Source organism: Phodopus roborovskii, unplaced genomic scaffold, assembly GCF_943737965.1.
Source record: "Phodopus roborovskii unplaced genomic scaffold, PHOROB, whole genome shotgun sequence".
Classification (NCBI taxonomy): Eukaryota; Metazoa; Chordata; class Mammalia; order Rodentia; family Cricetidae; genus Phodopus; species Phodopus roborovskii.
This window is the reverse complement of record NW_026126571.1, coordinates 30,705,680-30,732,454: the sequence shown is the minus strand read 5'-3', so window position 1 is coordinate 30,732,454 and position 26,775 is coordinate 30,705,680. Positions and strand designations below refer to the sequence as shown.

The window sequence follows — 26,775 nt, the reverse complement described above, 5'->3', positions numbered from 1 at the left end:
TCTGCATCATTGTTTAGGAGCTGACAATCCAAAGAAAGTCTGTCTACATGGAGGCATTTCTCAACTGAGGTTCCCCTTCCCAGATGACTCTAGCTTCTATTGTGTTGGACAAAAACAAAAGAAAACAAAAAAACTAGTCAACCATGACAAAAGCGAAGAGTGATGGATAAGACATACAAGATTTTCTTTGGGTGTGATAAAATGTTCTAAAATATCCATGTGGATGGTACATACAGCTGTGAATATGCTATACACTGCTGGACCACACATGCTACAACATCTCAATAAAGATGTTTTTCAGACACATGAGATGCTAGTTTGCTTCTATCAGGATGGTCATAGTTTAAAATTGGAGAATCCCAAGTGTTGTCAAGAACATGGAAGAATTGGAACACTTATGCTGGTGAATAGTGCAGCCACTCTGGACAAGTGTCTTGTTCCCTCACTGAGGCCAAGCACCTGGACTCTGCTGAACTGAACACATGTGTTCAAACTCAAGTGCGGACATGAATGTTCCCAATGGCAGAGGATAAAACAACTCAGGTGCACATCAGCAGATGGACAGATAAACAGATGCCATATCCACGCAGTGAAGTTTTCCTCAGCTAGAGCCAGGACAAAGCATCATTCTGTGTGATGGAAACCAGAGTCAAAAAACAACTTTGATCCTTTCCAGAGGCAATGTTCAGATGCAGACAGACAGCAGGCTAGTAGTGGCTAGGAGCTTGAAGGGAGGCCTGGGTCTTGGCTGTGTAATGTACAGTGGGTATCCCACTAGGGTGAGTTCTGTACAAACAGTGGGGAAAGCTGGAGACATGGAGAGTAAGCTTAATAACGCTGAATAAGCACACGGTAAATGCCTATGATGGTAAATTTACTTATATGGATTTTATTTTAGCCCAGGCTAGCCTCAAATTCACTATGTAGCCTCAGATGTCCTTGAACTCCAGATCCTCATGCCATTACCTCCCACGTACAAGGATTACAGGTATACCTTCACATCCTGTGGATGTGGTGCTGGGCCTAGAACCTGAGCTTCCTGAATTCTAAAGCAAGCACTCTACCAATTGGGATACACCTCTGGCCCAGCTGTGTGTATTTTAATGTGTATACACACCAACTTCTTTAAAGATATTTAATGACCAAAAATAAAAATAAAAACAAGCAGTGGTGGCGCATGCCTGTAATCCCAGCACACGGGAGGCAGAGGCAGGCGGATCTCTGTGAGTTCAAGGCCAGCCTGGTCTACAGAGTAAGTTCCAGGACAGTCTCCAAAGTTACAGAAAAACCCTGTCTTGAAAAACAAAAAGATGTTTAAGGAACCTGCTATATTATTACCATTACTGAATAATCATCAGACTATTAAAATGAATGTGTGGAGGGGACGGGAGACAGCTCAGCTGCTGACAGCACCTGGAGGTGGAGACAGGGGGATCCCTAGGGTTGGCTAGCCAGTCAGTCTGGCCAGGTCAGTGAGCTCCAGCTTTAGTGAGAGACCCTGCTTCAAAGTGAAGAGAGGGATTGAGGAAGACACTCAGTGTCAGCCTCTGCCACCCCCATGCATGTGCACGTGTGCATAGACACTTGCATAGACCTGTGCACACACGTGTGTTGGGGTCTCTGCATGGCAGGGAAACAGTCCATGTGAGGGGAAGAGTGAGACTTGGGTCAGTGCCACTTCTGTGGGTGCTGGGTTCAAAGCTTCCAGAGTCCAACCAAGCAGTTTGTTTATTTATTTATTTATTTATTTATTTATTTATTTATTTATTTTGAGACAGAGTTCCTCTGTGTAACAGTCTTGGCTGTCCTGGAACTCTCTTCGTAGACCAGACTGGCCTCAAACTCATGAAGATCCACCTGCCTCTACCTCCCAGTACTGGGCTTAAAGGTGTGTGCCACCACCACCTAGACCAAGCAGTTTATTTTTCTTACACATTTAAACACAATAAAACTTTGGGAAAAGGTTTCCAGGAGACAATTATTATAATAAAGCTTCAGGGATGGCTACATCCTATCCTTGCAAAGTAACATCTCAAGGCACCTGTGACTGTCACCGTAAGGATGAGTCCTGTTGAATGGTAACAGTGCTCAGGCAAGGGCGGAAGGGTTGTAATAGAGCATAAGGATGGAGTCTATTGATGGAGGATGCGAAATACTCGGGACCTCTTTCATAAGGATGGGTTCTATTCACTGAGAGACAAAGCTCAAGATTAGGGCTTGACTTTATTCCCAGTACTGGAGAAGCAGAGGTAGGAGGATCTCCGTGAGTTCAAGGCTAGCCTGCACTACAGAACAAGTTCCAGGACAGGCTACAAAGCCACAGAGAAACCCTATCTCAAAAAATAAACAAACAAGATTAAGGCTTGAGGCATGTTTAGGATTTGGGGGGATTCAGGTGATGGCTCGCTGCATAGAATAGCAAAATGATCGTCAATTTATTGGAGCATCCACTCCAGCATTTTGGGTGAAAAGACATCATTTTCTTTCCTTGGGGGTTGGGGGTGGGGAGCCAGGTGGTGGTGGAGCAAACCTCTAATCCCATTTCTAGGGGGCAGAGGCAGGCAGATCTCTGAGTTCGAGGGCAGCTTGATCTACAGAATGAGTTCAGGACAGGCAGGGCTGCATAGAGAAACCCTGCCTCAAAACAACAACAAAAGTCCAATTTCCTGCCTATGGCCACTGATGGTCCTGCTGGGCAGCAGAGCATATGGGCACAGGGTTGGCTGTCTAGTCTGCACATGTGCAGGACTCTCTGTGGTCACCCCACATCCGGCCCTGGAATGTCAGCCCTTTCTGGGTCTCTGACCAGGGCTGTGTTCTGTAGAAAGCAAGCCAGCTGGCAAACTTCCCACCACCCACCCCAGATTCCCCCTTTATCTTCTGCAGCCTCTTCCCAGGGACTTCCGAGAATGCAGAGCTGATTCCACAGAGGGCTGCAACACTTCCAGCACATAAGCTCTGCTCCCATTTCCGGCCAAGAGGGACTGACAAGGACCTGTTTGTCCCCCTGCCTCCCACCCAAAGCAACCAAAACCAGACGCACAAAACACACAGAACAGTTGTTTTCAAGACATAAGACATCAGGCAATGGAGGACAGTAACCCTGAGGGATGGGGAAATGAGGTCCAGGCTACCACTGGGCAGGCCCTCTGCCTTGAGAGACTTCCAGACCACAGAACAGGAACAGGGACCCTGCAGAGCCCAGGGGACTTCCCGAGTGAGGGAAACAGGGTTTGGGGCAGCGAGGTGGCTGCTGTTGGTAGGGAGAAGGCCCTCAGTCCCTCCCCCGCAGTTATTATTAATTACACTCCATATATTTAAATAGTTACAGGGTCAGAGTACAGCTCAGTGACTAAGGATGTGCTCAGAACACTCGAGGCTCCAGGTTCAAACCCCAGAACCCGGTTCTCTCTCCTTCCTAAAAATACTGAAAATATTGCCGTTCCCAATTGAGCTAGAGATGGTGCAGGCCTTTGACGCCAGCACTTGGGAAACAGAGGCCAGAATGTGTTCTAGGACATCTAGGCCTACACAGAGAAACCTGTCTCAAAAAAACAAGACAAAACAAAACAAAGTTGTCTGAAATTAAGCAAAATCCTGGAGGGGTCAACACTTGATTAGATGTAAAAGAACGTGAACTCAAACACAGTACAATGCAGGAAATGAAACATACTTTAAAAACAAAACAGTACAAAGGGCCATTAAAAATAAGTGAAAAGTAAGTAAAAGTAAGTGAAAAGAAAACCGTGACCCAAAACTACTTCAACCAGTGTGAACTGTGATATCAGAATCTTAGGAAAGAGGACAGTGGGACGGAAAACTGTTAGAAGAATCAGTGGTGGCAAAGTTACCACAATGCATTATGGAAATCCAGAAATCCAAAGATCTCATTGAACCTCAAGCACAAGAAGCCAGCAAAGCGGCTTAGCATGTAAAGGGACCAGCTGCCAAGCCTGATGACATGGATTCAGTTCCTGGGACTGACTAATATTCACTCACAGACACATAAATACAAATAAGATTGCGGCTAGAGAGTTGGATCAGCTAGTACAGCGTTCCTGCTCTTGCAGAGGACATGAGTTCAGGTCCCAGCACCCATGTAATGGCTCACAACTATCCATAACTCTAGTTCCAGAGGATCTGATATTCCTTTCTGACCTCCATGGATATGAGGTATGCATACAGCACATATACACACGTGCAGGTAAGACATTTACACAATAAATAAATGCATACATAATATTAGTCTTCTAAGATGGTTCAGCAGGTAAAGGCACATGCCACCAAGCCTGAAGACCTGGGTCCAGTTGCTAGAGAACCACTCCCACAAGCTGTCCCCTGACCTTTACACACATATTGTGGCCTGCATATACTCAACTCCAAAATGAAGTGTTTGTTTGGTTGCTTTGATTTGGTGTGGTTTTCCAAGAGACGGGGAGGGTTTCTGTGTATAGCCCTGGCTGTCCTGGAACTTGCTCTGTAGGCCAGGCTGGCCTCAAACACAGAGATCCAGCTATCTCTGCCAAGTGCTAAGACTAAAGGCGTGAGCCATTGCTGTTTGACCAAAATAAAATGTTTTAAATTTTAAATAAAATCTTTTAAAATGTTCTTACATAACATGGCACAGATCAGGCTTGTGATCACACCTGCAGATCTGGGGCTGGAGAGGCAGAGACAGGGGGCTTTCTTATAGATTGACTTTCAAGTTATTCCTTCTGAGAATTTGTTTGTTTGTTTTGTGTACATCTTCTAAAATACACCCAAATTCCACCCCAGGCAAAGTTGTCCCACCCTCTTCATACAAACCTCATCACGTACAGTAGGGCTTTTGGTTATGTGTAAGAGAGTGTGTGCCAGTGTATGCATGGGAAGCTGTTAGCATGTGAGTGTTCACGTGTGTTCATGCAAAGTGACAACGCACTTCTATGCCTGAATGCCATGACTGCTCCTGTGAGAGTGTGTGTAAATGTATGTGTGGACATGTTTGTGGGCGTATGCATACTTCTTGAGAGTGTGAAAGTATGTTTGTGTCCACATGTGTATCTGAATATCAGTGTATTTTATGTGAGTGTGTGAGCACATGTGTGTAAAGTCATATGTGTCTGAGTGGGAGGGAGCCCTGCAAACTGCATCTGCTTTCCCTCATTCCAGAAGCTCTCACTGCCCACAGAACAAAGCTGTGGCTTGCTCCCTGTGGGGGTTCTGAGCAGAGCTTCAAACTGCTGGGCTGCTCAGCCTACACAGCATTTTCTCCCTGTGCTCAGGGTCCTCTCTGCTGGAGCAGGGCCAGAGAGCCACCACCACACCTGCTTTTTGCAGCTCCAGGCATCGCAGACTTGGGTGGTAGCAGCAGAAAGCTAAGCAGGAGCAGGAAAGGGGCTTTAAAAGGCTACTGAGGGCAAGCAAGGAGGGTGTTTGGTGATACAGACGATAAGGGAAGAAGACCATCAAAGCCCAGCATGGGTGCTGGGAGCCAAACTCAGGGCTTCTGCATGAATAGTCTGTTCTTACCTACTGAGCCATCTCTCCAGCTCTGGTAACTCTCCTCTCTGACAGAAAGTTTTAAGAACTCTGTGACCTACCGCAGAGTTTTTTTGTTTTGTTTTAAATTTTGTATGCACACGTGTATATGTATGATATGTGCATGTTCATATGTGTACATGTTTGTGTGTGAGTGCCAGTGTACACATGCCATAGCACATGTGTGCAGGTCCGAGGACAATGTCAAATGTTGGCCCTCACCTTTATCTTGTTCAGTGCTATATAAACCAGACCCTTGAGTTTTGGGAGCTTCCCCTTCCTCTGCCATCCATCTCCCTGGAGGAATGCTGGGTTACATCTGCAAAGAGTCTAGCTTTTGCACATGTTCTGGGGATCCAGACTCAGGCCCTCGTGCTTTCACAGCAAGCACTTCACAGACTCAGCTACCTCCCCACCCCACTCTGAAGTAGTCTTATTGGGACTGAATTCTGTTGCAGTCCTGCACAACTTAAGGGGCAACTGGCTGATGGGAGATGTCATTCTGTAAATGTGTTTCTCTTGTTGGTTAATGAATAAAGCACTGTTGGCAAATAGGAAGGCAAGATAGGTGGGACTAGGAGACAAGGAGGATTCTGTGAGATGTAGTAGGAGAGTCAAGATGTAGAGACTTTAGGGAAGAAGGTCTGGACCCTCTCTCTGGCAAGATAAGACCACGTGGAAATACTTAGATTGATGGAAATGGGTTGATATTTAAGACAGAGCTAGCCAATAGGAACACTGGTAACTGGCCAACAGCTTTATATCTAATCCAGAGTCTCTGTGTGTTATTTGGGGCTGGCATGGCTGTGGGGCCAGGCAGGCGGGAAAGCTACTCATAACAGCTGGACAAGTGGCACAAAGAAGCAGTACACACCAAGTTTGCTATGCATCACAAGATCCCCAGAGCATGGTGGCAGCTTGAGTTCCTTGGGACAGTGAGTGTGCGACAGGACACCTTTGCTTCACCCTGGGATGTCCAGAGATTAAAGTTCAAACATGTTCTAATACACTAATAGTTTCATATAAGACTGGCTGGCCAGCAAGCTTGGGGAACCTCCTGTCTCCACCTCCCTAGTGCCAAGATTATAGACATACATCACCACACCTGGCTGGAGACATAAATGACTCCTTGGTTAAGAGCATGGCTGCTCTTACAGAGGACCTGAGTTCATTTCCCAATACCTGCTTTGGGTGGCTCACAACCATCTGTAATTCCAGCTCCAGTGGGATAGGGGGTGACCTCTGGGATCTGTAGGCATCTGCATTTATAAGCGTGTGCACACACAATTAAAAATAAATCATTTTTAAAGAGAACAAAGCAGAGGCAGGCAGATCTGTGAGTTTGAGGCCAGCCTGGTCCAAAGCTATATAGAGAAACTCTGTCTTGGAGAAACCAAAAAAAAAAAAAAAAAAAAAACAAGGAGGAGGAATTTATTTTTCTTACAGTTTCAGGATACAGTCTATCATTACAGGGGAAAAATGGCAGCTCTAGGCAGATGGTCACACTGTATCTATACCCTGGACTTGCCACACACCACATTCCTGAAGTATTTGAGTGTCTTCATTTATGATTTTCTTTTTTTATTCACTTTTTGAGACAGGGTTAATCTGTGTAGCTTTGGAACCTGTCCTGGAACTAGCTCTGTAGACCAGGCTGGCCTTGAACTCACAGAGATCCGCCTGCCTCTGCCTCCTGAGAGCTGGGATTAAAGAAGTGTGCCACCAACGCCTGGCCATTTATGATTTTCTTGACACAATTAGGGGTCTTCTCCAGGAGAGAACATGACTTAATGACCAACTACTCGCCTAACCTTGCCTTTTCCTGTTACTGTTTTGAATTTTTTCAGCCCCAGAATCCTCTCCAGATTATTTTATTTTATATTGTTTTTGGTAGTGTTTCATGATTATTCCAGGCTGACCTCAAACTCATGATCTTCCTGCCTCAGCTTCCTGAGTCCTTGAACTACAGGTTTCCATCAAACCAGTCTCTCATATCTTACTTTTTTTTTTTTTTGGTTGTTGTTGTTTTTTTTTTTTTTTTTTTTTTTTTTTTTTTTCTAGACAGAGTTTCTTTGTGTAGCCCTGATCACCCTGAGGCTGGTCTTGAACTCAAAGATCTGCAGGCCTCTGTCTCCTGAATGCTGGAACTGAAGGTGTTCATCATGCCCAGCCACATATCTCACTTCTTGAATACATAGCGCTTCTCTGGCCTAAGGGAGAGTCCAGCTCTCCCTTAAGGTGCACTTTGGGGGGAATGTGTTGAAGCCTGAAGCTGGAGAAAATTTCCATTAACAGACAGTGCCCATTCCTTATTCTGTTTAACTCATTTACTTTTTTAGTAAAATTTTCCCATACAATATTTTTGATCAAATTGTCTTCCTTCCCTCCACATCATATTTCATATGTTCATGAAGTAAGTATGTGCTCTGACATGGTAATTCAAATATGCATGCAGACACACAAACACACATACACACACACACAGTAAGCAGGAGAGAGAATGAACATGTAAAATATCAAAGATAGTGGCTGTTGGAACCCTGCATTATGCTGACTCCGCCCCCTGACAATGGGCGGAGCACACATACTGGCGTTCAGGCAGATACTTAGGCAGCTCAAAAGACCCTGTGTTATTACATGGCCACATCATGCATTATGGGGGCTGCATAAGGACTCAGTACATATGTGCCAGCTTCCCCTTTTAAGCCAGCGCCTCTACCTGCTTGCCCCTTCTCTGCTTCTTCCCCTTCGTCCCCCTTTTCTCCTTCCCTTCTTTCTCCCCCCCCCTTGTCCCCCTCCCCCCAACAAACTCTCCTGCATTTGCTGAGTCTCTGGTTGTGTTCTATCTACCTGTAGCTGCAGCAAAAGAACAACAGTGGCCATTTGTGTTCTCTGTTCACATGGATCAGAAACTCTGGGGCCTTTCTGGGCCACCCCCTCCCCAAGCCTAGCACTTCTTTGTGGGACAGGGGTCCAGAGCTTTCCGCACCAGTGGGATTTCCCTCTCTGGTGTTGGGAAGTAGGGTGGACAGAAAGGGTCTCCCTAGCCACTCTCCTAAGCTGCTTTGGGCCTCAATCTGAGTCCTACCTAATCTTTTGGTTTGTTTGTTTTTGTTTTGCTTTTTTTTTTTTTTTTTTTTGAGGCAGGGTTTGTCTGTGTAACAGTCCTGAGTCCTAGAACCTGCTCTGTAGACCAGGCTGACCTCAAACTCACAGAGATCCACCTACCTACCATTGGGATTAAAGGTGTGCACCAACACTGTCTGGCCTAGTCCTACCTAATCTTAGACCCTGTTTGTTTCTCTTGACAACGGCTGCCCCCTCCCACCCAGGGTCTCTATCCTTACCCAGGGAATGTAGACCTGGGATCTAGTGGATTAGAACACTTAACCAGCTGATTTAGTAGCACTGACCACTCAGACCACACTTTCAACAAAGGGCTGCATACCCACAGGTTGGACCTAGGCTTGTCTCCCTGGATCCTCCCTAAACCACATCTGTCAGCCAGGATTCCCCAAGCACACACTAAGAAAGGGGCTGCACACTTGCAGGCCGCTGACCCTGTACACCCTCTCCCCACACACATGCAGAGAGGTCACGAGGAAAGGTTGCAGCTGGTCTCCACAGGATTGTACACCACAGGCTGCAGGGAAGCAAACAGCCTCTTTATAAAAACAGTCATTGCAGATAGGCTCAGTGAGGATGGAAAGTCACCACACCATGTAGGGCTTGCGAAAATTGAGTTAGGTATCCTCACCTTGCTCTGCAGCGGCCTCACTGGGACTCCCATTGAGGCTCCCCTCCGGTCAGGGTACCCTTCCCCAGTTTAGATCAATGAAAATCACTGACATCAACCAAAAGGTGACAGATGCCACCAGGGCTGTTCCAGGCACACGTAGGGCAGTAAAACCCAGTATATTGTCAGGGTCAGGAAGGATCTTCAATACCTCAATTACCTGCCAATGGCTCTGAGGTTCTGAGTACTTCAGCAAGAAGAGTGAAGCTTTTGTTCAAAGCAAAATCCACATAGTATCAAATCCACCACTACTACTGTGGCTGAGTGCCCTGCTCAGTGACAGGGAAGCTGTCCATGCTGCTGTGTTCACATTGCCACCACCTGAAGCCAGCACTGTGTCATCTCCAGATGGTATGATTTTAATGTAGGCTGCCCTACCACCACCCAAATGCTTGCACATTTGGTCTCCATCTGGTGGCACTGTTTTGGGGAGTGTAGAACCTTCGGAACGTATTGCTGTCAGATATAGGTCTCCAAAGCAAGCCTCGAAGGCTATGTATCTCTGATCATAGCAGGGAAAGCTTTCTTTCTCATCAACTGACATGGTATAAAAAGCTGCCACAGTCTGACCACTATGATGAACCATATCCTCTGACACCATGAGCCCAAATAAATCTAGAAGTTGCTTCTGCAGGTATTTTGACACACCAGTGAGAACTCGGAGGTGTTTGTTATTTACAGTGGTGGGGCCTGAATTCAGAGCGTCACACATGGTAGGCAGCCAAGAGCTCTGCCACTAGCTACACCCTCAATCATGAAGCTGGATTTAAAAAACTGTCTTGTCCCACAGTTTTTTTGGTTGAAAACACTGCTGAGGTTTCTAGAAGGAAGCAAGGACACTTGGGGCTTCGCTCTGCTCTGAAGGCTTTCCAGCCACGGAGAGGCCAAGTAGGGCATAGCTGGAGATCAGGCAGAGGGAGGCCAAGGAAGGGAGGGGACAGAGACTATAGCATAGTCCTGGTATGGGCTGAGGAGCAGGGAGAGACATACCACAGAGATGGCTAGATGTCTGTGTGGGCTTCAAAGGTTTTCCCTGTGGTCTGACCAGGCCCGATAAACAATGCCTGAAGACCCCTGACCAGCAAGGGGTCTGAGGAATGGTGAAGACCCAGGGCTGAGGACACAAGGAGGTGGCTCTGAAAAGGCCCCGTTTTTCCAAACCACGAGTGGAGACAGAAATATGAGAAGCATGTGCTGCACTAAGGGCTCTCACCCTCCGCCCATCGACCCCCTGGGCGGACTTCAGATAAACTGCACAGCTGCCCACAGGCTCTGTAGTGGGAAGCTTGTTTTTCTTCTTTCTGACCAAAAGCAGATTTGCTGACAGATTAGCGAGCAGGGGGCTGGGGTGACAGGGAGGTCACCCAGGAGTGCAAAGCTGTGTGGAGCCTTGTATCACCCTCATGAGGTGCTCTGTTCCTGAGAGCCGAGAGGGAGGCTAGCTAGTTAGTTCAGGAGGAGCGCCTGGGACTGGCTTAGGCTGGTGGGTCAGTAGTTTCCATTTGGTTCCCAGGAAGAAACCCTTTCCCCACAAGAGCAGACTACTATCCCGTGTGCACCCGTGGACACTGAGGCACAGAGCATATGTGAAGGAGAGTTCAGAGTCTGCCCAGCCCTTCTCACCGACCCACACGCCATAAAATGCACCATTTCACCTTGTCTGGGCACAGTTCCATGGAAGTAGGTACATGCATTCTGCCATACACCACCATCCCCTCCTCATAGGTTGTTTGGCTTATTTAGTTGTGTGTGGTTTTTTGGTTTTTAGGCAGGGCCTCACTCCTGACTGGTCTGGAACTTGCTATGCAGGTCAAATTGGCCTTGAACTTGTGGTGATCTATCTGCCTCTGTTTAGGAGTATGAGTCTGTATCATCCCACCTATTTTTTTTCATTAAAAAAATCCTTTATTTGTGGTTCAAAATTTAAACATGATCTTGGTTCTGATCTGTGATACTTCCAGGTCCTGGATCACACACTGTGGAGACAGGGAACCAAACACAGAGGCCAGCTTGTGAGACTCAAGGGAGAATGTCACCTAAAACCTGGTTCAGACTTGGTCTAGACTACGTTTCCCCATGCTGCGCCACACTCCTTCTATACATTTATGCATGTATAGTGCATATAACAGGTAAGATTGTGTTTATTTCATAGAGTAAGAACAGGCCAGCAGAGGCTTCTGATTTGATTTTTTTTTTTCCAGGTTCATGTCAAATATGTCAATACATGCAATGTGTGGTTCAGTGTAGGGGCAAAGGGTCTGAATTTTGCTTACCAGTGATGATAACAAGCACTGGTGTTATTGCATATGTTAAGTAAAGCTGCATGAATCATATCTACCACAGAGCCTGGCACAGAGTAAGTGCTCAATAAATGCCAGCTAGACTCTGCCCTCCTCAGAGGTGTTGGGGGGGGGGGACAGCTGTGGCAGGGGAATCTGTTTTGCAAGGACAGGGCCCTGGCCTCCTCCAGGAAGGCCTTACTGGCAGATGTGCTCACCCATGAGACAAGCTGGCCAGAACTCTCTCCTACAGAGAAGTCCAAGGCTGTGACTGAGAAACACTCAGGCTTGACTCTAAATAAACTTCCTTCCCAAGGGGAAGCAGGACACAGGAGAAGGTATCTGGCCTGTTGCTTGTTTTCTAGTAGTTTCTTCAGGTCCTTGGTCTGAGCCTCATGGGGTTGGGAGCTCTCAGTTCATTCAGCTTTAATGGCTTCTCAGTGGTATGCGGTGGGAGGTGACAAGTCCTGGACACACAAACTCCTTCTGGGGGCTCATATGGCAGAATGTGACCCTGTGTTTCTCTGCCAAGCCCAGAGAGAGCTTAATGATATTTTGCCTGGAACAATACTATCCTGGGGTGACTCAGCCCTCGCAGGACATTTCTGAGGGTCACTCATCTTTGCTTCCTGCCCAGCTCCTGGTGACAGCATCATCCTGGGAGAACTGAGTGATCTTTAATGGCATTATTTTTTTCCATTTCTTTCAGTGTAAGGACGTGGAGATGGAGATTGAGCAGGACAGGTGGGAGACACTGGGCTGGGAAGGCTTTGGTCAGCAGGCAGGGGCAGGTAAGTAACCCGGGCCACCATTATGTCTGGTCCCTTGCAGAGACATACTTTGTCTAGTGCCTCGTGACTCTAATAACTTTCCGGTCTTGGTTCCTTGCATTCCTGGGGCCTAACTCCGCCCTTCCTCTTTCACCTGGCTCCGCCCCTCTCTTTCACCTGGTTCCCTACCCTCCCTACATCAGCCCCCTCTCTCTTCCCCTGGGCCACGCCCCAGTCTTTCCCCGGCCCGCCTCTTCTCTCCGCTCCGTCCACCCTCTTTTCCCCGGCCCCGCCCCTCCTCTTCTCCCCTTACTGCCCTGGTCCTACTCTTTCCACGGCCTGGTCCCTCGTCTTCTCCTCGGCCCCGCCCCTCCCTTCTTCGCAAGCCCCAGCCCCGCCCCTCCTCCTCTCTCTGGTCCCGCCCCTCGCCCCTCTTTCCCAGCCCCCTAACTCTCCGCCCCTCCCCTCGGGTGGCGTCCCCCGAGGCAGAAGAAAACACCCAGGCTGCGTCCCTCTCGGGCGCCCTCTTGTGGCCCTGGGCCCTGAGGCTGCGGCCGCTCTAGCTAGGCTTTGAGAGCGGAGTTGGTAGGCTGCGCTCCACCCTGCGTCCACCTGCCGGGTTGAGGTCCCCAGCCAGTGAGCGACCCAGAAAGTACTCCGAGGCCGGCCAGCAGTCCGCTTTCAGGATCTTTATTGCCTCCGTAGGCTGCACGTCCCCAGGTGGGACTAGAAGAAGTTGAGCACCCTGCGGAGTGACTGCACGCGCGCGCTGTGGGCCTCCCAGTCGGAGAAGCTGCGGAAGTCGCCCCTCTCCACCACGTACATGCGGCCGCGGTAGTTGGGCTCCTCGTAGAGGACCCACCTGAAGGCCAGGGGAAGGGCAGGTCAGTGGGCAGCAACCACTTGGGTAGCCTCCTCGGCCCCGCCCCTCTGTCCTAGCTCCACACGGGGGTGGGACAGGAACGGGACTGCCCAGTAACTGACAAGGGCGGGAATGACTTGGAGATGCACTCTGCCCAGTCACCCTCCAAAGGGCCATTTGCACACAGTAGCTAGGCCCTGACAGGACTACTGACTTAAACTGGAGACCATTCCCACAGTGTATCCACAGCCCTGGTGGGGCCTGTGCTCCAGTGCAAGTGGTCTGTGCTGCCTGCATTGTACAGAGAGGAGCTGTAACCGCCAGGGCGTGAGGTCTAGCAAGGGCACCCTTCCGCTGGCAGTGGTACACCAGGCCTCTGGCCGTGTACAACCCAGAGGCTGTGGTGAAGGTGAAGTACACCATAGGCCAGGGGATGGGGAAGACTGGTGGAGACGATCAGGAGGGTGGTCTCCACCTGGGAACAAGTTTAAGGAAGAGATGCTCATCAGAGCCTGGACCAGCTCTACCCATCCTGTCACCTAGCTTTCTTACAACCACAGCGGCGCCCCTCCCCCACATTGCTGAGGTCTAGTCCTGCCCTATTCTGTAGTGCCCTGAGCCACCTTGGAGTTCTCAGGGATATCCCAAAAGGAAGAGGGAGCTTACTGGGCATGACAGCTACTCCTCTGGCTCCTCACCTGCAGCTCCCGAGGGAAAGCAACAGAGAAAGGCATCTCCGGGATACAATAAAAATAATTTTTAAGACTGAAAAAGGTCCTCCTTTAAAGGTTCATTCCAGCTCAGTCTGTTAGAATGTTGCAAGAATGTTCCCACTTTCCCCTCGCATGCCTTCTAGGACACAGATGAGAGATGGTTCACTCTTGAGCTCGCATGGCACCCAAAAGGGATGTTCTTGGCACACAGGAGGTGGTAAAGGGGCCCTGCCTCACTGCCTGCCAGATCCCAGAGAGGGCTCCAGGGACCCGAGGCATCACCATCTGGGAAGCTATTTCCAGACAAGGGTTTATGTCATAGAAGAATAAAGGTCATTAAAGACAAAAGCCAAGCACACCTTGAATCCCAACAAGAAGCCCACCATCCTGTCCTCCACCTCTGACTATTGAGCCTGGTTTCTCCCAGGAAAGTGGAGATTAAAGATTTTATGCCCCAAGCCTGGGTGTGGTGGCACATGCCTTTAATCCCAGCTCTTGGGAGGTAGAGGTAGGTGGGTGTCTTGAGTTTGAGGCCAAAAGAATGAATTCCAGGACAGCCAGGACTACACAGAGCAACCTTGTTTCAGAAAAACAAACCAACACAAAACTAAAGGCCCTCCAATCACAATCAGAGTTCACTCCTGCCTTCCCTCTCCCTGGATCCCCAGGGGTGGCAGGAGGATTATGTATGGATCTTTGGACATCTTCCATACAGACGTATGCCTCTGGCCTGATGAGATACAACTAGCCTGCCAATTCCCAAGGCAAGTTGTTTTGTACTCCTGCCCTGTTCTTGCAGGAATCATCAGCTTAGGGGAGCCAAGGGCAGGGATGTGGGAGAAATGATAACTACAGCTCTGCGGTGAGCACACATTGTCTTCCTCGATCCCTCCCTCCACCCATGAAGGGCCCTGATCCTGAGCCTCAGATATACAGAAGGCACACTTGCATGGGAACCAGATTCCTATACCAACCCTGCACAGGGAGGCTGGGATCCCATGGGGCTCTTCTGCTGAGGGAGAGGCTGAAGGTGCCCAGCTCTAGAGTGGAAGAGGCTCCACCAGGCTGCAGTCCTAGCAGGGCCTCTGCTGTGGGAAGGATCGAGAGTTAAGTGCAGCCTCAGTTTGTGTTTCTGTAAAATGGTGGTGACATCTCCAGAATGAGTGGAAACCAGTGTGGTGCACCCGTGTGTGTCCAATGCACAGGTGCACAGGGAGCTGCCCCACGAGGCAAGCATTGGGTTCTGACAGCTGGTTTGGACTGGGGAAGACAGGCAACGTTCCCAGGTACTCTTATCCATTCTATGAGAGCTTCTTGAAGCCCATGCCTTTAACAAGCTGGTGTGGGTTGTTTGCCACCAGGCAGAAGACATCTAAGTCTGGGGTCACCTGAGCTGGCAGATGTACCCTCTCAGAGCAGGTGGGATTGCTGTGGAGCTCTATACCCTCTCAGTGGGGTTCTGCCAGGCAGCCTAGACGTTCAGTCTTGTAGTGGAAATGGTCATGGTTAGTTTCCTAAGTGCTCCTTTCCCTGAGGCCCCGTGACCTTCCTGAAAGCCAGATGTGACAGTAGCTATTCATTGCTTGCTTGGAGCAGGTGAGGCAGATGAAGGCCTGTGGATAGGGGTGCCATCCCTACCACAGGGTCTGATGCCCACCCACCCACCCACCCACCCACCCACCCACCCTGTCTGGCAGCCCCAGCTGTACTCACGCTCCGTCCCCATACACCTTGATGGCGTTGACGCAGCTCTTGGCCCAGCCCCGGCTCTGAAGGAAGGGGCAGTCTTCCACGAACTCCAGGCACTGGCCTGTGAAGTTGCAGCCCTCAAAGATGTCTATGCGGAAATGTTCTCCATGCTGCAGGATCCAGGCAGGTAGGGAAGGAAAAAGGAATACTCCAAGTCTCTCCTCCCCATGCACAGGTGGGAAGGAATATGGAATGACTCCCAGCTCTGGTTTGGACTGGGATCCAGGGAGTACTCCCCATCCGAACATACACACTCTCTCACACACACTCACACATAAAACACACACACACACACACACACACACAGAGAGAGAGAGAGAGAGAGAGAGAGAGAGAGAGTGAGAGTGAACAGAGGTTGTTTTCCATGAGATGTGGTGGGAGAAAGTGTTCTATTACTCTAAAAGCCTAAACCACTGAACTGGTCCAATCTCCACCTTTTACAACTAACGACCCAAGGTCCAGTGAGGGCAAGGCTGACTAGAGGCCAGCACATTAAGAGCAGAGCTGGGAGTCACTGGCTCCCTCCAGGCATTCCACGTGGGGGATTCATGTCCCAGCTTTGGCATATGCACCCTCGGTTTCAGGCCACAGGCAGGCTTCCAAATGATAATATTTTAGGAGTGTAATAGAACCCTTTATGAAAAACTAAGCCAAGGCATCTAAAACAATGACTCTCATTTGTTGAGATCCATCCTGGATTCAACATCATAATTCACTAGCACCAGAGCGTATATCTCCCTGTGTGATCCTTTCCCCCAGTGCCCAAAGGAGAGAGGAGGCCCCCTCCCCACTGGCCAGGTTCCTATGAAGCCTAGGATGGCTCTACAAAAACAGCCTTCAGAAGATGTCTTATGTATTTTTCATATAAACAGCATTATGCAGGATCCAGAGCCAACCATTCTAATGTCTCTCTCCAAATGCCCATATCCTGGCAGAGACACTAGGAAAGCATTCTTCCAGTGGAACGTGCCAGAGCCCAGCTGATTCTGGAGTAAAGAACAGGAGCCTCATGCAGAGTGTCATCTATCCGGACTCCTCAGATGTTGACCAGAGCCTGGTGAGGCATCCAGGATGCCTGGCAGACAGACTCTCCTAGGAGAGCTGCCCACATTGGTTCCCAGAATCACCTGTTTCCCACCCAAAGGACAACACTCAGAGCAGGTCTCAGACCTGTGACCTGAGGGCCGTACTCCTCAAATCCCAATCTAAGGAGACTTGAGAGAAACTAGACAGAAAGCATCTTTTTCTAAGGGGAACAATGCCCCTCATTTGCTCTCCCTACACACTCCAGGCCACAGCTGTGCAAAACAACCATCTGTGCAAATCAAGAGCTCCGTCCCCTCAGGTTGTCACTGGTTCTGCTGGCCCTTTGGCTACCATTGTTCACTCCACGTTCAGAGTGTTGAAGGCCTCCATAATGTTACCAGGAAACCTGCATGGGCAGATGCTCAGCTCAAGGCAGCCTTACCTTGTGTATGTATGTGTTCATGTACACTGGAGTACACCCAGAGGCATGTATGAGCATGTGCCTATGGAAGTCAGTGGGCAATATTGGCTTTCTTCCCCAATTAGTCTCCACCTTACTAAGAAATTTTGTCACTGTATTGTGTGTGTATGTGTACATGTGTGTGGAGATCAGATAATATTGTGGAGTCTTTGCTCTCTCCTATCTTTACATGGATTTTGGGGACCAAATTCAGACTTGTACATCTTATCTATTATGCCCTCCACTTTCTTTTCTTCTCTTTTTAGAGTCTCTCCCTGAACTGGAGAGTTCTAAGTTTGGCTAGACTAATTGGTCAGTAAACCCCAGGGATTCTGCTGTGCTGGGTTACAAGTGAACCATTACATCAGGCTTTTATGGGTTCTCGGGATCCAAGCTCATGTCCTCATACTTGTGCAGCAGAGACTTTACAAGCTGAGCCGTATCCCCAACCTTTCATTTCCTTTTGATGAGTGCATCCCTACTCAGTGACAGTTCAAACAAATTCCAGCCTTTGAAATTTAGCTACATGCTTGGCTCAGAAATCTAAAAGGATCCCTCAGCAACTCCCAGGGGCTCTTGTGTTCTGTCTCCTACCCCTCATGGTCCTCACAGCATCTCATACTCATAACAGTGAGTCTGGACAGGGTTCTCTGAGTTTTTAAGATTTTATTGTTGGGAGGTGCCCTGACTAAATGCCAGGGCTACCTACCACTGCTTGACCTGAAAGTTCCCATCCCCCAGATGGAGTGACTCACTCACCATGCCCACAGGCCGACAGGAGCCCATGTGGTCATTGTGGCCATTCCAGCGGAAGAATTCAGGATAGTCACCGTGCTCCAGGATGAACTGCTGGCCTCGAAAGTCAGGGTGGTCAAAGCAGACCCAGGCTCCACTCTCCACACGGATGGAATTCACTCTGTTCATAAAACCTCGGTCCTGGAAATTGTCACAGTCTCCAAAGACTTCCAGCTTCCTCCCTGTGAAGTGCTTGCCTTCATAGAGAGTGATCTGGAACAGTCAGATAAGAACTTGGGATCAGGGTCCCATCTGACCTACACACACAAACACACACACACACACACTCTCTCTCTCACACACACACACACAGACACAAACATACACACACATAGACACACTCTCTCACACACACACTGACACAGACACAAACGAAAATGTACACACATAAACACACACAGACACATATAGGCTCATGCATGGGCATGGGTGTACTCAGCATTTGTTTGTTGTTATACTTAACACTCACAATAGCATTAAAGGACATTTTTTAAGGCATAGCTGTCATGCAGACACAGTTGTCATAACTTAACACTGATTTTTCAAAAACTGAAGTTTCGCATACTGAAATTCTGATCCCTCTATAACTCTGGGTCTAAAGAACCATGGTCTCAGAAAGACTCTGGGTCAGGAGCTCCTCTGCATCTGGGCCCCACATTCTCAGTGAAACCCAGACTTGCATCCCTGCTCATTGCAGTAGATGCCTGTAACTATTTGCTGATGGGGCAGAGTGAATGGGCAGTAGCCGACCAACAGGCTGATGCCAGACATGGCTCCATGGGCCCTCAGTGAAGCAAACACATGGCCCAGCTACCTGTGGACAGGGTCCCCTTTGTCTAGGTGCCCACTAGAAATCGGGTTGTTTTCAGACTGTCACTGTATTTGCTAAACTCAGCAGCTGCTTGTCTTATATATAACACCCACAATAGAATGAAAGGAAATGTTTTCTGAAAGCATAAATGTCATTCAGAATAAGTCACCATAACTCAGCATTTATTTTTCAGAGAGTCGAGTTTCTAATACTGGAATTCCTCACCTGGAGGGGAGGAGACTGTGAAAGGCAGAGCAGGCTCTTCAGGAGAGGGCTAAATGTCAATCTCCTTGCCTTTTCTACCTCCCACCCCAGCCCCAGTCCCTGCCAAGGCCCCTAGGGCTGTTTTATGCAGGGTTGGGAATGGAACCCAAAGCTTTGTGCACGTTAGACAAGTACTCTAGCAACTGAGCTGTAGCCTGAGAGCTTTTGTTTTTTCCTTGTATTCTGAGTAATTGACAGGTGTCAGACTTGAAATTTTATGAACCTCTTGGCAGTTCAGGCATAGTGTCCCATAGTAATAGGCAACTTATATATAGTAATACTGCCAGGTTGCCATTGTCCCAAACTAAACAGGTGAAGCAACCATAGCCTACAAATTCACTTCCCACCGTAGGAAATCCAATCAATCACTCAATAACTCTTTGGGACTCAAGAACTATGGTCTCAGAAGGACTCTGTAGGAATGTAGTCCCTGCCCCTTGGAGTTAAGGTGTGTTGGTGGGGATGGATGTTGGTGAGCCAGGGAACACTAATTGGGGTTTCTTCCTTTTCTGTTCTGCCATGCCTGTGCCGTTTGTTACTGAAGCACATCCCAGCCCAGTCTCCATCATTGATGCACGTGCAGGGAGGCCAAAGTGGTCCTGGAGTAGTCAGGACCTGGACACCAGAGGAGGGCAAGGTTAACCATATTGGTGGGCACCCTTCCTGCATAAGGCAAGTCTGGTTAGGGCCTCTGGGAAATCCTGGGAGATCTCAGCATCCAAAGAATTTGGAGGTTCCCTTCAATCTCCACACACTCAAAGAACCAACCTCAAGCCAAGTGGGGAGAGGAATCCCCTAGAAATCCCCCAAGGCACATAGGGAGAGAAGATCTCCCGGTGGCGGGGGGGGGGGGTAGGCAAAGACCACATTTTGGGCTCCCTGTAGTAAAGACTGCAGGAAATCCTCGACCACAGGGGACATCAGAGATTCACCACTCCAAGTCAGCAGCATGCGGGCTGACCTCGCCCCTCCTGTCTTGGGGATCCCATAAAAGAAAGGGGGACCTTTCTGTTCCACAAACTCAGCCAACAGGCAGAGGTCGCTCCATCTCATTCAGAAATAAGACTAGTTTTGCTTGACTTTGTCAGATCCAAAGAGCTTCTGGGATCAGTTTGCACCCTCCCCATGCACGGGGTTCCTGAAACAGTTGACTGCACTCACCTTCCCTGAGCGCTGCGCCATGGTGTGTCGCTGGCTGCAGAGGGACCCAGTATATACTCTGTGGGACCCAGTATATACTCTGTGGCGCCTGCTGGCTCAGCGCCGCCTGGGACAAAAGATTTGCTTGGCCCGGCACCCGCGCGTTAGTGCTGTCGGGCGTGCTAAGCTGGCGCCATGACCTGTCCGCCACCCAGTGTTACACACAAGTGACCTAGTCTTCAATGCCTCTGGATCCGACCCCTCCTGCCCAGCCCACTGCTGCCCCGCTGAGTCAGGGCCTCAGCACCCTGGCTTGGGAGGACCCCCTCATGCCCTTGTTTCGCACCCCCCCCACACACACACCCTCCCCAAGCTGTAGCTCAGTTCTTCTGCCCTGCAGCATTCACCTTTCCCACCTGGGTGCAGTCTAACACGGTACCGCCTTTTATCTTTATTTATTTTTCTGGATAAAGGATGGAATCTAGCTTCTTAAGCTTACCTGGGGGTGGGGTGACAATAGCCCTGTGGACTTCTATGCCTGGTGCTGGGGTATGGGTTCCCAGACTCTTCCCACTCACACTTAACTTCCCCTGCCCAAGATCCCAGGTGACATCTGCCTTGACCCCTGCTGCCCGCAATAGGGGATCTACAGTACTCTGAGTCCAAGTGGTCAGTACCGGAACCCTAACTATAGACCACCCTCCCTGGATGCCAAGGATCTGTTTATCGAGCAATACACCCACTGATCCAAAGTGTAACAATTTGCCAGACCCATAGGTATTTGGAGTATATTATTGAAGCCTCAAGAGTAAACACACCAAACTGTTGGGGAACTGAGTTGGTGGCCCTGGGGACAGGCTCTTAGATGAAAGGAGAGAGAAGCGACAGGGGGCTGAAGAGGTCCTAATGAGCCAAAGAGCTGGAGGAGACTCTGGGGAATACCTGTGGACCTCTCTGCTTCCAGGAGGGTGGTGGGTACAGACCTACAGAATCCCAGGGCAGTGAAGGCCTCTTGATATGCTCTGGGAAGTTACTCAAGGTAGACAGGGAACCACACCACTGGTGACACCAGGTCACATTTTTCCGATGAACCCCCTCCACCACCAGCAGGAACAGCCCGTTGTTCCGAAGCACACCTCACTGTGTTTGTTTCTGACTACTGGTTGAAGGCATAAAATTAATACAGTATTCTGCCAGTCTAGAAAAAGTAGTGGTGTGTGTGTGTGTGTGTGAAAATGTGTGATTGTATGTGTGTTGTGAATGAGTGTGTGTGTGAATGTGTTGTGTGTGTGTGAGATTGTATGAATGTGTGTGTGAATGTGTTGTGTGTGTGAATGTGTTGTGTGTGTGTGAGATTGTATGAATGTGTGTGTGAATGTGTTGTGTGTGTGAGTGTGAGTGTGTGAGATTGTATGAGTGTGTGTGTGAATGTGTTGTGTGTGTGTGAGTGTGAAGTGTGTGAGATTGTATGAATGTGTGTGTGAATGTGTTGTGTATGTGTGAGTGTGAGAGATTATATGAATGTGTGTGAATGTGTTGTGTGTGAGTGTGAAGTGTGTGAGATTATATGAGTGTGTGTGTGAATGTGTTGTGTGTGTGAGTGTGAGTGTGTGAGATTGTATGAGTGTGTGTGTGAATGTGTTGTGTGAGTATGTGTGAGTGTGTGTGAGATTATATGAGTGTGTGTGAATGTGTTGTGTGAGTGTGTGTGAGTATGTGTGTGAGATTGTATGAGTGTGTGTGTGAATATGTTGTGTGAGTGTGTGTGAGTGTGAAGTGTGTGAGATTGTATGAGTGTGTGTGTGAATGTGTTGTGTGTGTGAGTGTGAGTGTGTGTGTGAGATGGTATGAGTGTGTGTGTGAATGTGTTGTGTGAGTGTGTGTGAGTGTGAGTGTGTGAGATTGTATGAGTGTGTGTGTGAGTTGGAGACAGCCTCTGCTGTCAGTCCTTGCCTTCCACCTGCTTTGGTTAAGTAAGCTTCTGGGAACTCTCCTGCCTCTGCCTCCTCTCTGGTTGTGGGAGTGCTGGGGTTACAGGTGCTCTACTGGCTTAATGTGGGTTTGAACTCAGGTCCTTATTAGTCAGGGTTCTCTAGAAGGTAGAACATATACCATATGATATATATATATATATATATATATATATATATATATATATATATGTTTTCTTACACTCTTACACTGTCTGGGCAGTCCAACAATGGCTGCCTACCTGTTGGCTGTTCAGCTTTTTATTAAACCAATCACAATGACATATCTTCACAGTGTACAAAAAGATTAATACACATCTCACCTTTTTTGTCTAAATAAAAAGGGAAAGGATTTTAATTGTAACACAGTAAAACTATATACTGTAAGGCGTACGGTTTTTCCACCCGCCGCCCGGTCTTGTCCTGCCGCCGCGCCAGCCCCAAATAACACACTGAGACTCTGTATTAGATACAATTCTGTTGGCCCGTTTACTTGTTTCTTATCGGCTACCTCTGCCTTAATTATTAACCCATTTCTACTGATCTATGTATTTCTCTTACCGGGGAGCCGGCTGGCATACTGCTTTCTCCCGACTCTCCATCTTGGCTCTCCTTACTACTTCCTCTTTCCTCCTTGTCTCCTAGTCCCTCCTATCTTCCTTTCCTATTGGCCAACAGTGCTTTATTCATTAACCAGTATGAGAAACATATACAGAATGACATCTCCCATCATCTCCTCTTTTCTGTCTAAATAAAAAGAAGGGTTTTAACCTTAACATAGCAAAATATATAACACAACAGTTATCAAATAAGAATCACAGTTAACAATATTTAGTCCATTAACATTTAGTAAGATTTGAAGAAAATATTCCATCATTTATCCTATCTTTGTGTCTAAAGTCTAAGTAACTTATCTTTAATACTAAGGAAAACTATAACCATAACTATCTGTCTTCAACTCCCTCAAAGACCACAGAAGGATAGTCTATAAACTCTAGAAATGACAGAGACAACTCATTGCCTGGTTAGTCAACCGAAGTTCTTCTGTAATTTTCCATCTTCAGCCTATAGGCCATGGTGTGTCTGATAGACTCTTCAGCAAAGCATGAAACTTTAAACTGTCTTCTTGTATTGGCAGTTTGTCAGTCACTTTTCTCTGTGTCCTGCAGACTGTCTGGCAGACTCTTTCATGAAGCAGGAACTCTGTAGCAATGTCTATCTTGAATCACCAGTCACTTTTCTGTGGGTCCTGCATGTCCATTTTATACAGCATAAAGTCAAACAGTCCAGACAAGAGCAGTATCTTGTCCAAATGGCTAGTCTTGCCATATTGGAGGCAAACTCCATAACTAGTTTCTTCAATGTCCATCTTCCTTTCTGATGCAGGTGGTGTTGCCAGGAACATTTATGTCTCACTGTCAAGAAAAACCCTAAACCATTTTTAATGCCATATTCTGTAAGTCTTTGAAAGGTTTGAAGAATGCCTATTTATCTCAAATACATGTCTGTATATTTAGAAATCTTAACTAACTTAACTATAAGATTTGACTATCATAGGTACTATCTATAATCTGTATTGAATTATATATTACATTTTAAATGAGCTATATAAACACAATACCTAAACAAGAGGAGAAATATACTTAATTACAAAATTGACCTTAAATTTATATCAATAAATGAAAATCCATTCCAAAACAAAGTATTCATATCTATACCATAATTCCCTTTTTACCTTTAAAATGAGATTGGTTGTGGTCATTAACCATTTATAACCAACCCCATTTAAATGAAAACAAACATTTATAAATAATATTTGGGAATTTGGGCGTTGTTCTTTCCAAACTACTTCCTGCTGATAGGGGGCGCTGTCATGGGGAGCCTAAGAAGATGCAGAAATCCAGGCTGTAGTCTGTAAAGCTGCTTTGTCCAAGCTGTTTTGAATGGTGGATCGCCAGCGACTCTGTTTCAGGGGGCCTGGCTTGATCAAACCACATTAGTCTGGAAGGAATCCACAGCTTTTTATTTTCTATGGAAACAAAAATAGAAATCCTTTTCCCAAGTAACTTGTCCTTAGACTTAAATTTTTGAGTCAAAGCATTTTTAAAATAAATAAATTGAATTAATTCAGCAGCATTTGTTTTAACAGTTGTTTCCTCAGCAGTCAAACAATACAAAGACAATATAATACCATACAGTAACCAGATTCTCTCTGAGCTTTTCATCTTTACATGGCTTTATTATTACTGTTTATTTTACTTTTATTTTTTCATTTTTTGAGACAGGGTTTCTCTGTGTAACTTTTATCAGTCCTGGAATTCACTCTGCATACCAGGTTTACTTTAAAATCACAGAGATCTGCTTGCCTCTGCCTCCTGAGTGCTGGGGTTAAAGGCGTGTGCCACCACACCCAGTTCCTGTCTTTTTAAAACCATTTTTTTATTCTCTCCCAAGCCTACATATTTTTTAAAACACACTGTAAACTTTTAGCGCTTTTTCATAATGTGAATCTGTCTTTACTGTAAATCTTTATTTTTTTCTGGCCATGAGTCTTTATCTGTTAAACAACAACATTGTTAAAATGAAAGTCTTTATTGTTTCTGCCACGGTTTATAAAAGATGGTGGCGGCTATTTTACCGCCAGCACTGAAAGCTGTGCTCACTGCCTTGGACTGCATGCTGCCGGCTTAGAGATGTGGTCACTGCCGTCGCCATCTCTCAACACACCAATAAATTGTTAGCAGAGTTATTTAAAAGACTTGCGGTTTTTTGCCGCTTTTGCTAAGTCAGGAACCTTCCCTTAAAGGAGCTGCACGAATATCTGCTTGTCTCTTGCAAAGCAGAGTTCAACCGAGAAAAATGCTGCTACCAAGAAACCTTGTTTGTCTTTGTTCTTTTGTTTCTAAAACCCTTTTTTAAAGCTTTTGTTAAATTTTAAGTGGAAGTTCTTACTAGCCACGTGGGCGCCATTTGTAAGGAGAAAAGAGGAGATGATGGGAGATGCCATTCTGTAAATGTTTCTTATACTGGTTAATGAATAAAACACTGTTGGCCAATAGGAAAGCAAGATGGGTGGGACTAGGAGACAAGGAGGAAATAGGAAGTAGTAAGAAAGAGTCAAGATGGAGAATCTGGAGAGAATAGAACCGCCAGTCTTCTCTCGCTGGTAAGACCACGTGGAAATACATAGAAATGGGTTAATAATTAAGACAGAGCTAGCTGATAAGAAACTAGTAAAGGGCCAACAGAATTATATCTAATACAGAGTCTCGGTGTGTTGATTGGGGCTGGCGCTGCGGTGGGACAAGACCAGGCGGCAGGCGGAAAAACCGTACTCGTTACAATATACAATAAGGACCATTATCAAGAAAGAATTGCATTTACAATGCAATTGTATTTGGCATATTTGGAGAAAATACCTCATTATTTATTCTAACTTGATGAGTTCAAAGCTTTGTACCTAATTTCCCTTCTATCATAACTAAGGAAAAGTGCAGCTGTAACTGCCTAGTCTCCAATTCCATCAAAGACTCCAGAAGAAGGATATAATATTGTGTGAGTGAATAGGAAGTACAGGGGCAATGCCACTTCCAAACCTATAGAAATGACAGACCTCTGGATGCCTGGATAGTCACCCAAGGTTCCTTTGTAATGTTAAGGCATTTGATCTTTAGCCTACAGGCCTAGAGTATCTGGCAGACTTTTCTATGAAGCAGGGATTTTGAAGGACTGTCCCAATTCACCTTGGCAAAGTTGAACAGTCTTTTTCTTTTGTGTCCTGCTTGTCCAGCATACTGGAAGCAGTCAAGGCAAGAACTTGCCCAAATAGCTAGTTTTGCTGCAATGAAAGAAAACTCCATATGGAAGTTTTCCATTGTCCATTATCCTTTTATGAAGTAAATTGATGCTCCCAGAAGCAGACATGTCTCACTGTCATGAAAAGTCTTATGTTAGTATAACATTTTAAATGCCATATTCTGTAGTTATTTGAAGTGTTTGAAGATCACCTATATACTGAAAATATATCTCTGTTTGACCTTAAAAATACACCTAATATGACTAAAAGTTTGATTGTTACAGGTGACTACTAACTTGCATTTTGTTATTATCATAAATAGCTAGTAATAATAACTATCAAGGAATAGAAATTTACATTACATTGTTAAATGAGCTGCACAGGTACAATACCTTAAACAAGAGTAGAAACACATGTAATAACCTTAAACTTGTATTACTATACAAAATTCCATACCAGTGGAAAATATTTCAGAGTAGTGATTGTTTAAAATTAGACTTAGCAATCCACCCTTTTTGTTTGTTTGTTTTGTTTTTTGTTTTTCAAGATAGGGTTTCTCTGTGGCTTTGGAGGCTGTCCTGGAACTAGCTCTTGTAGACCAGGCTGGTCTCAAACTCACAGAGATCCACCTGCCTCTGCCTCCCAAGTTCTGGGACTAAAGGTATGCAATACCACCACCCAGCAGCACTCCACCCTTTTATCCCATCATTTCTACATTAAATCCCCCTATTTTCTCTTCAGAAAGAGATCCCTGAGTCTAATCTCCTTTGTTCAGTATCCTCCCTGACCATGACCTATAACAATTTGTAACCAACCCCCCTAAA

General features: G+C 46.9%; 1 protein-coding gene across 1 annotated transcript; it reads right to left on the bottom strand.

The window, feature by feature from the left end:
• Positions 1-13,046: 13,046 nt before the first annotated feature.
• Positions 13,047-20,227, bottom strand: Crygn (crystallin gamma N). Its single transcript, XM_051202972.1, has 4 exons — positions 20,207-20,227; positions 17,935-18,183; positions 15,654-15,799; positions 13,047-13,227 (listed from the first exon to the last, which is right to left on the bottom strand). The coding sequence occupies exons 1-4, from the start codon at positions 20,225-20,227 to the stop codon at positions 13,092-13,094; spliced, it is 552 nt and encodes a 183-aa protein (XP_051058929.1). The 3' UTR covers positions 13,047-13,091.
• Positions 20,228-26,775: the final 6,548 nt, after the last annotated feature.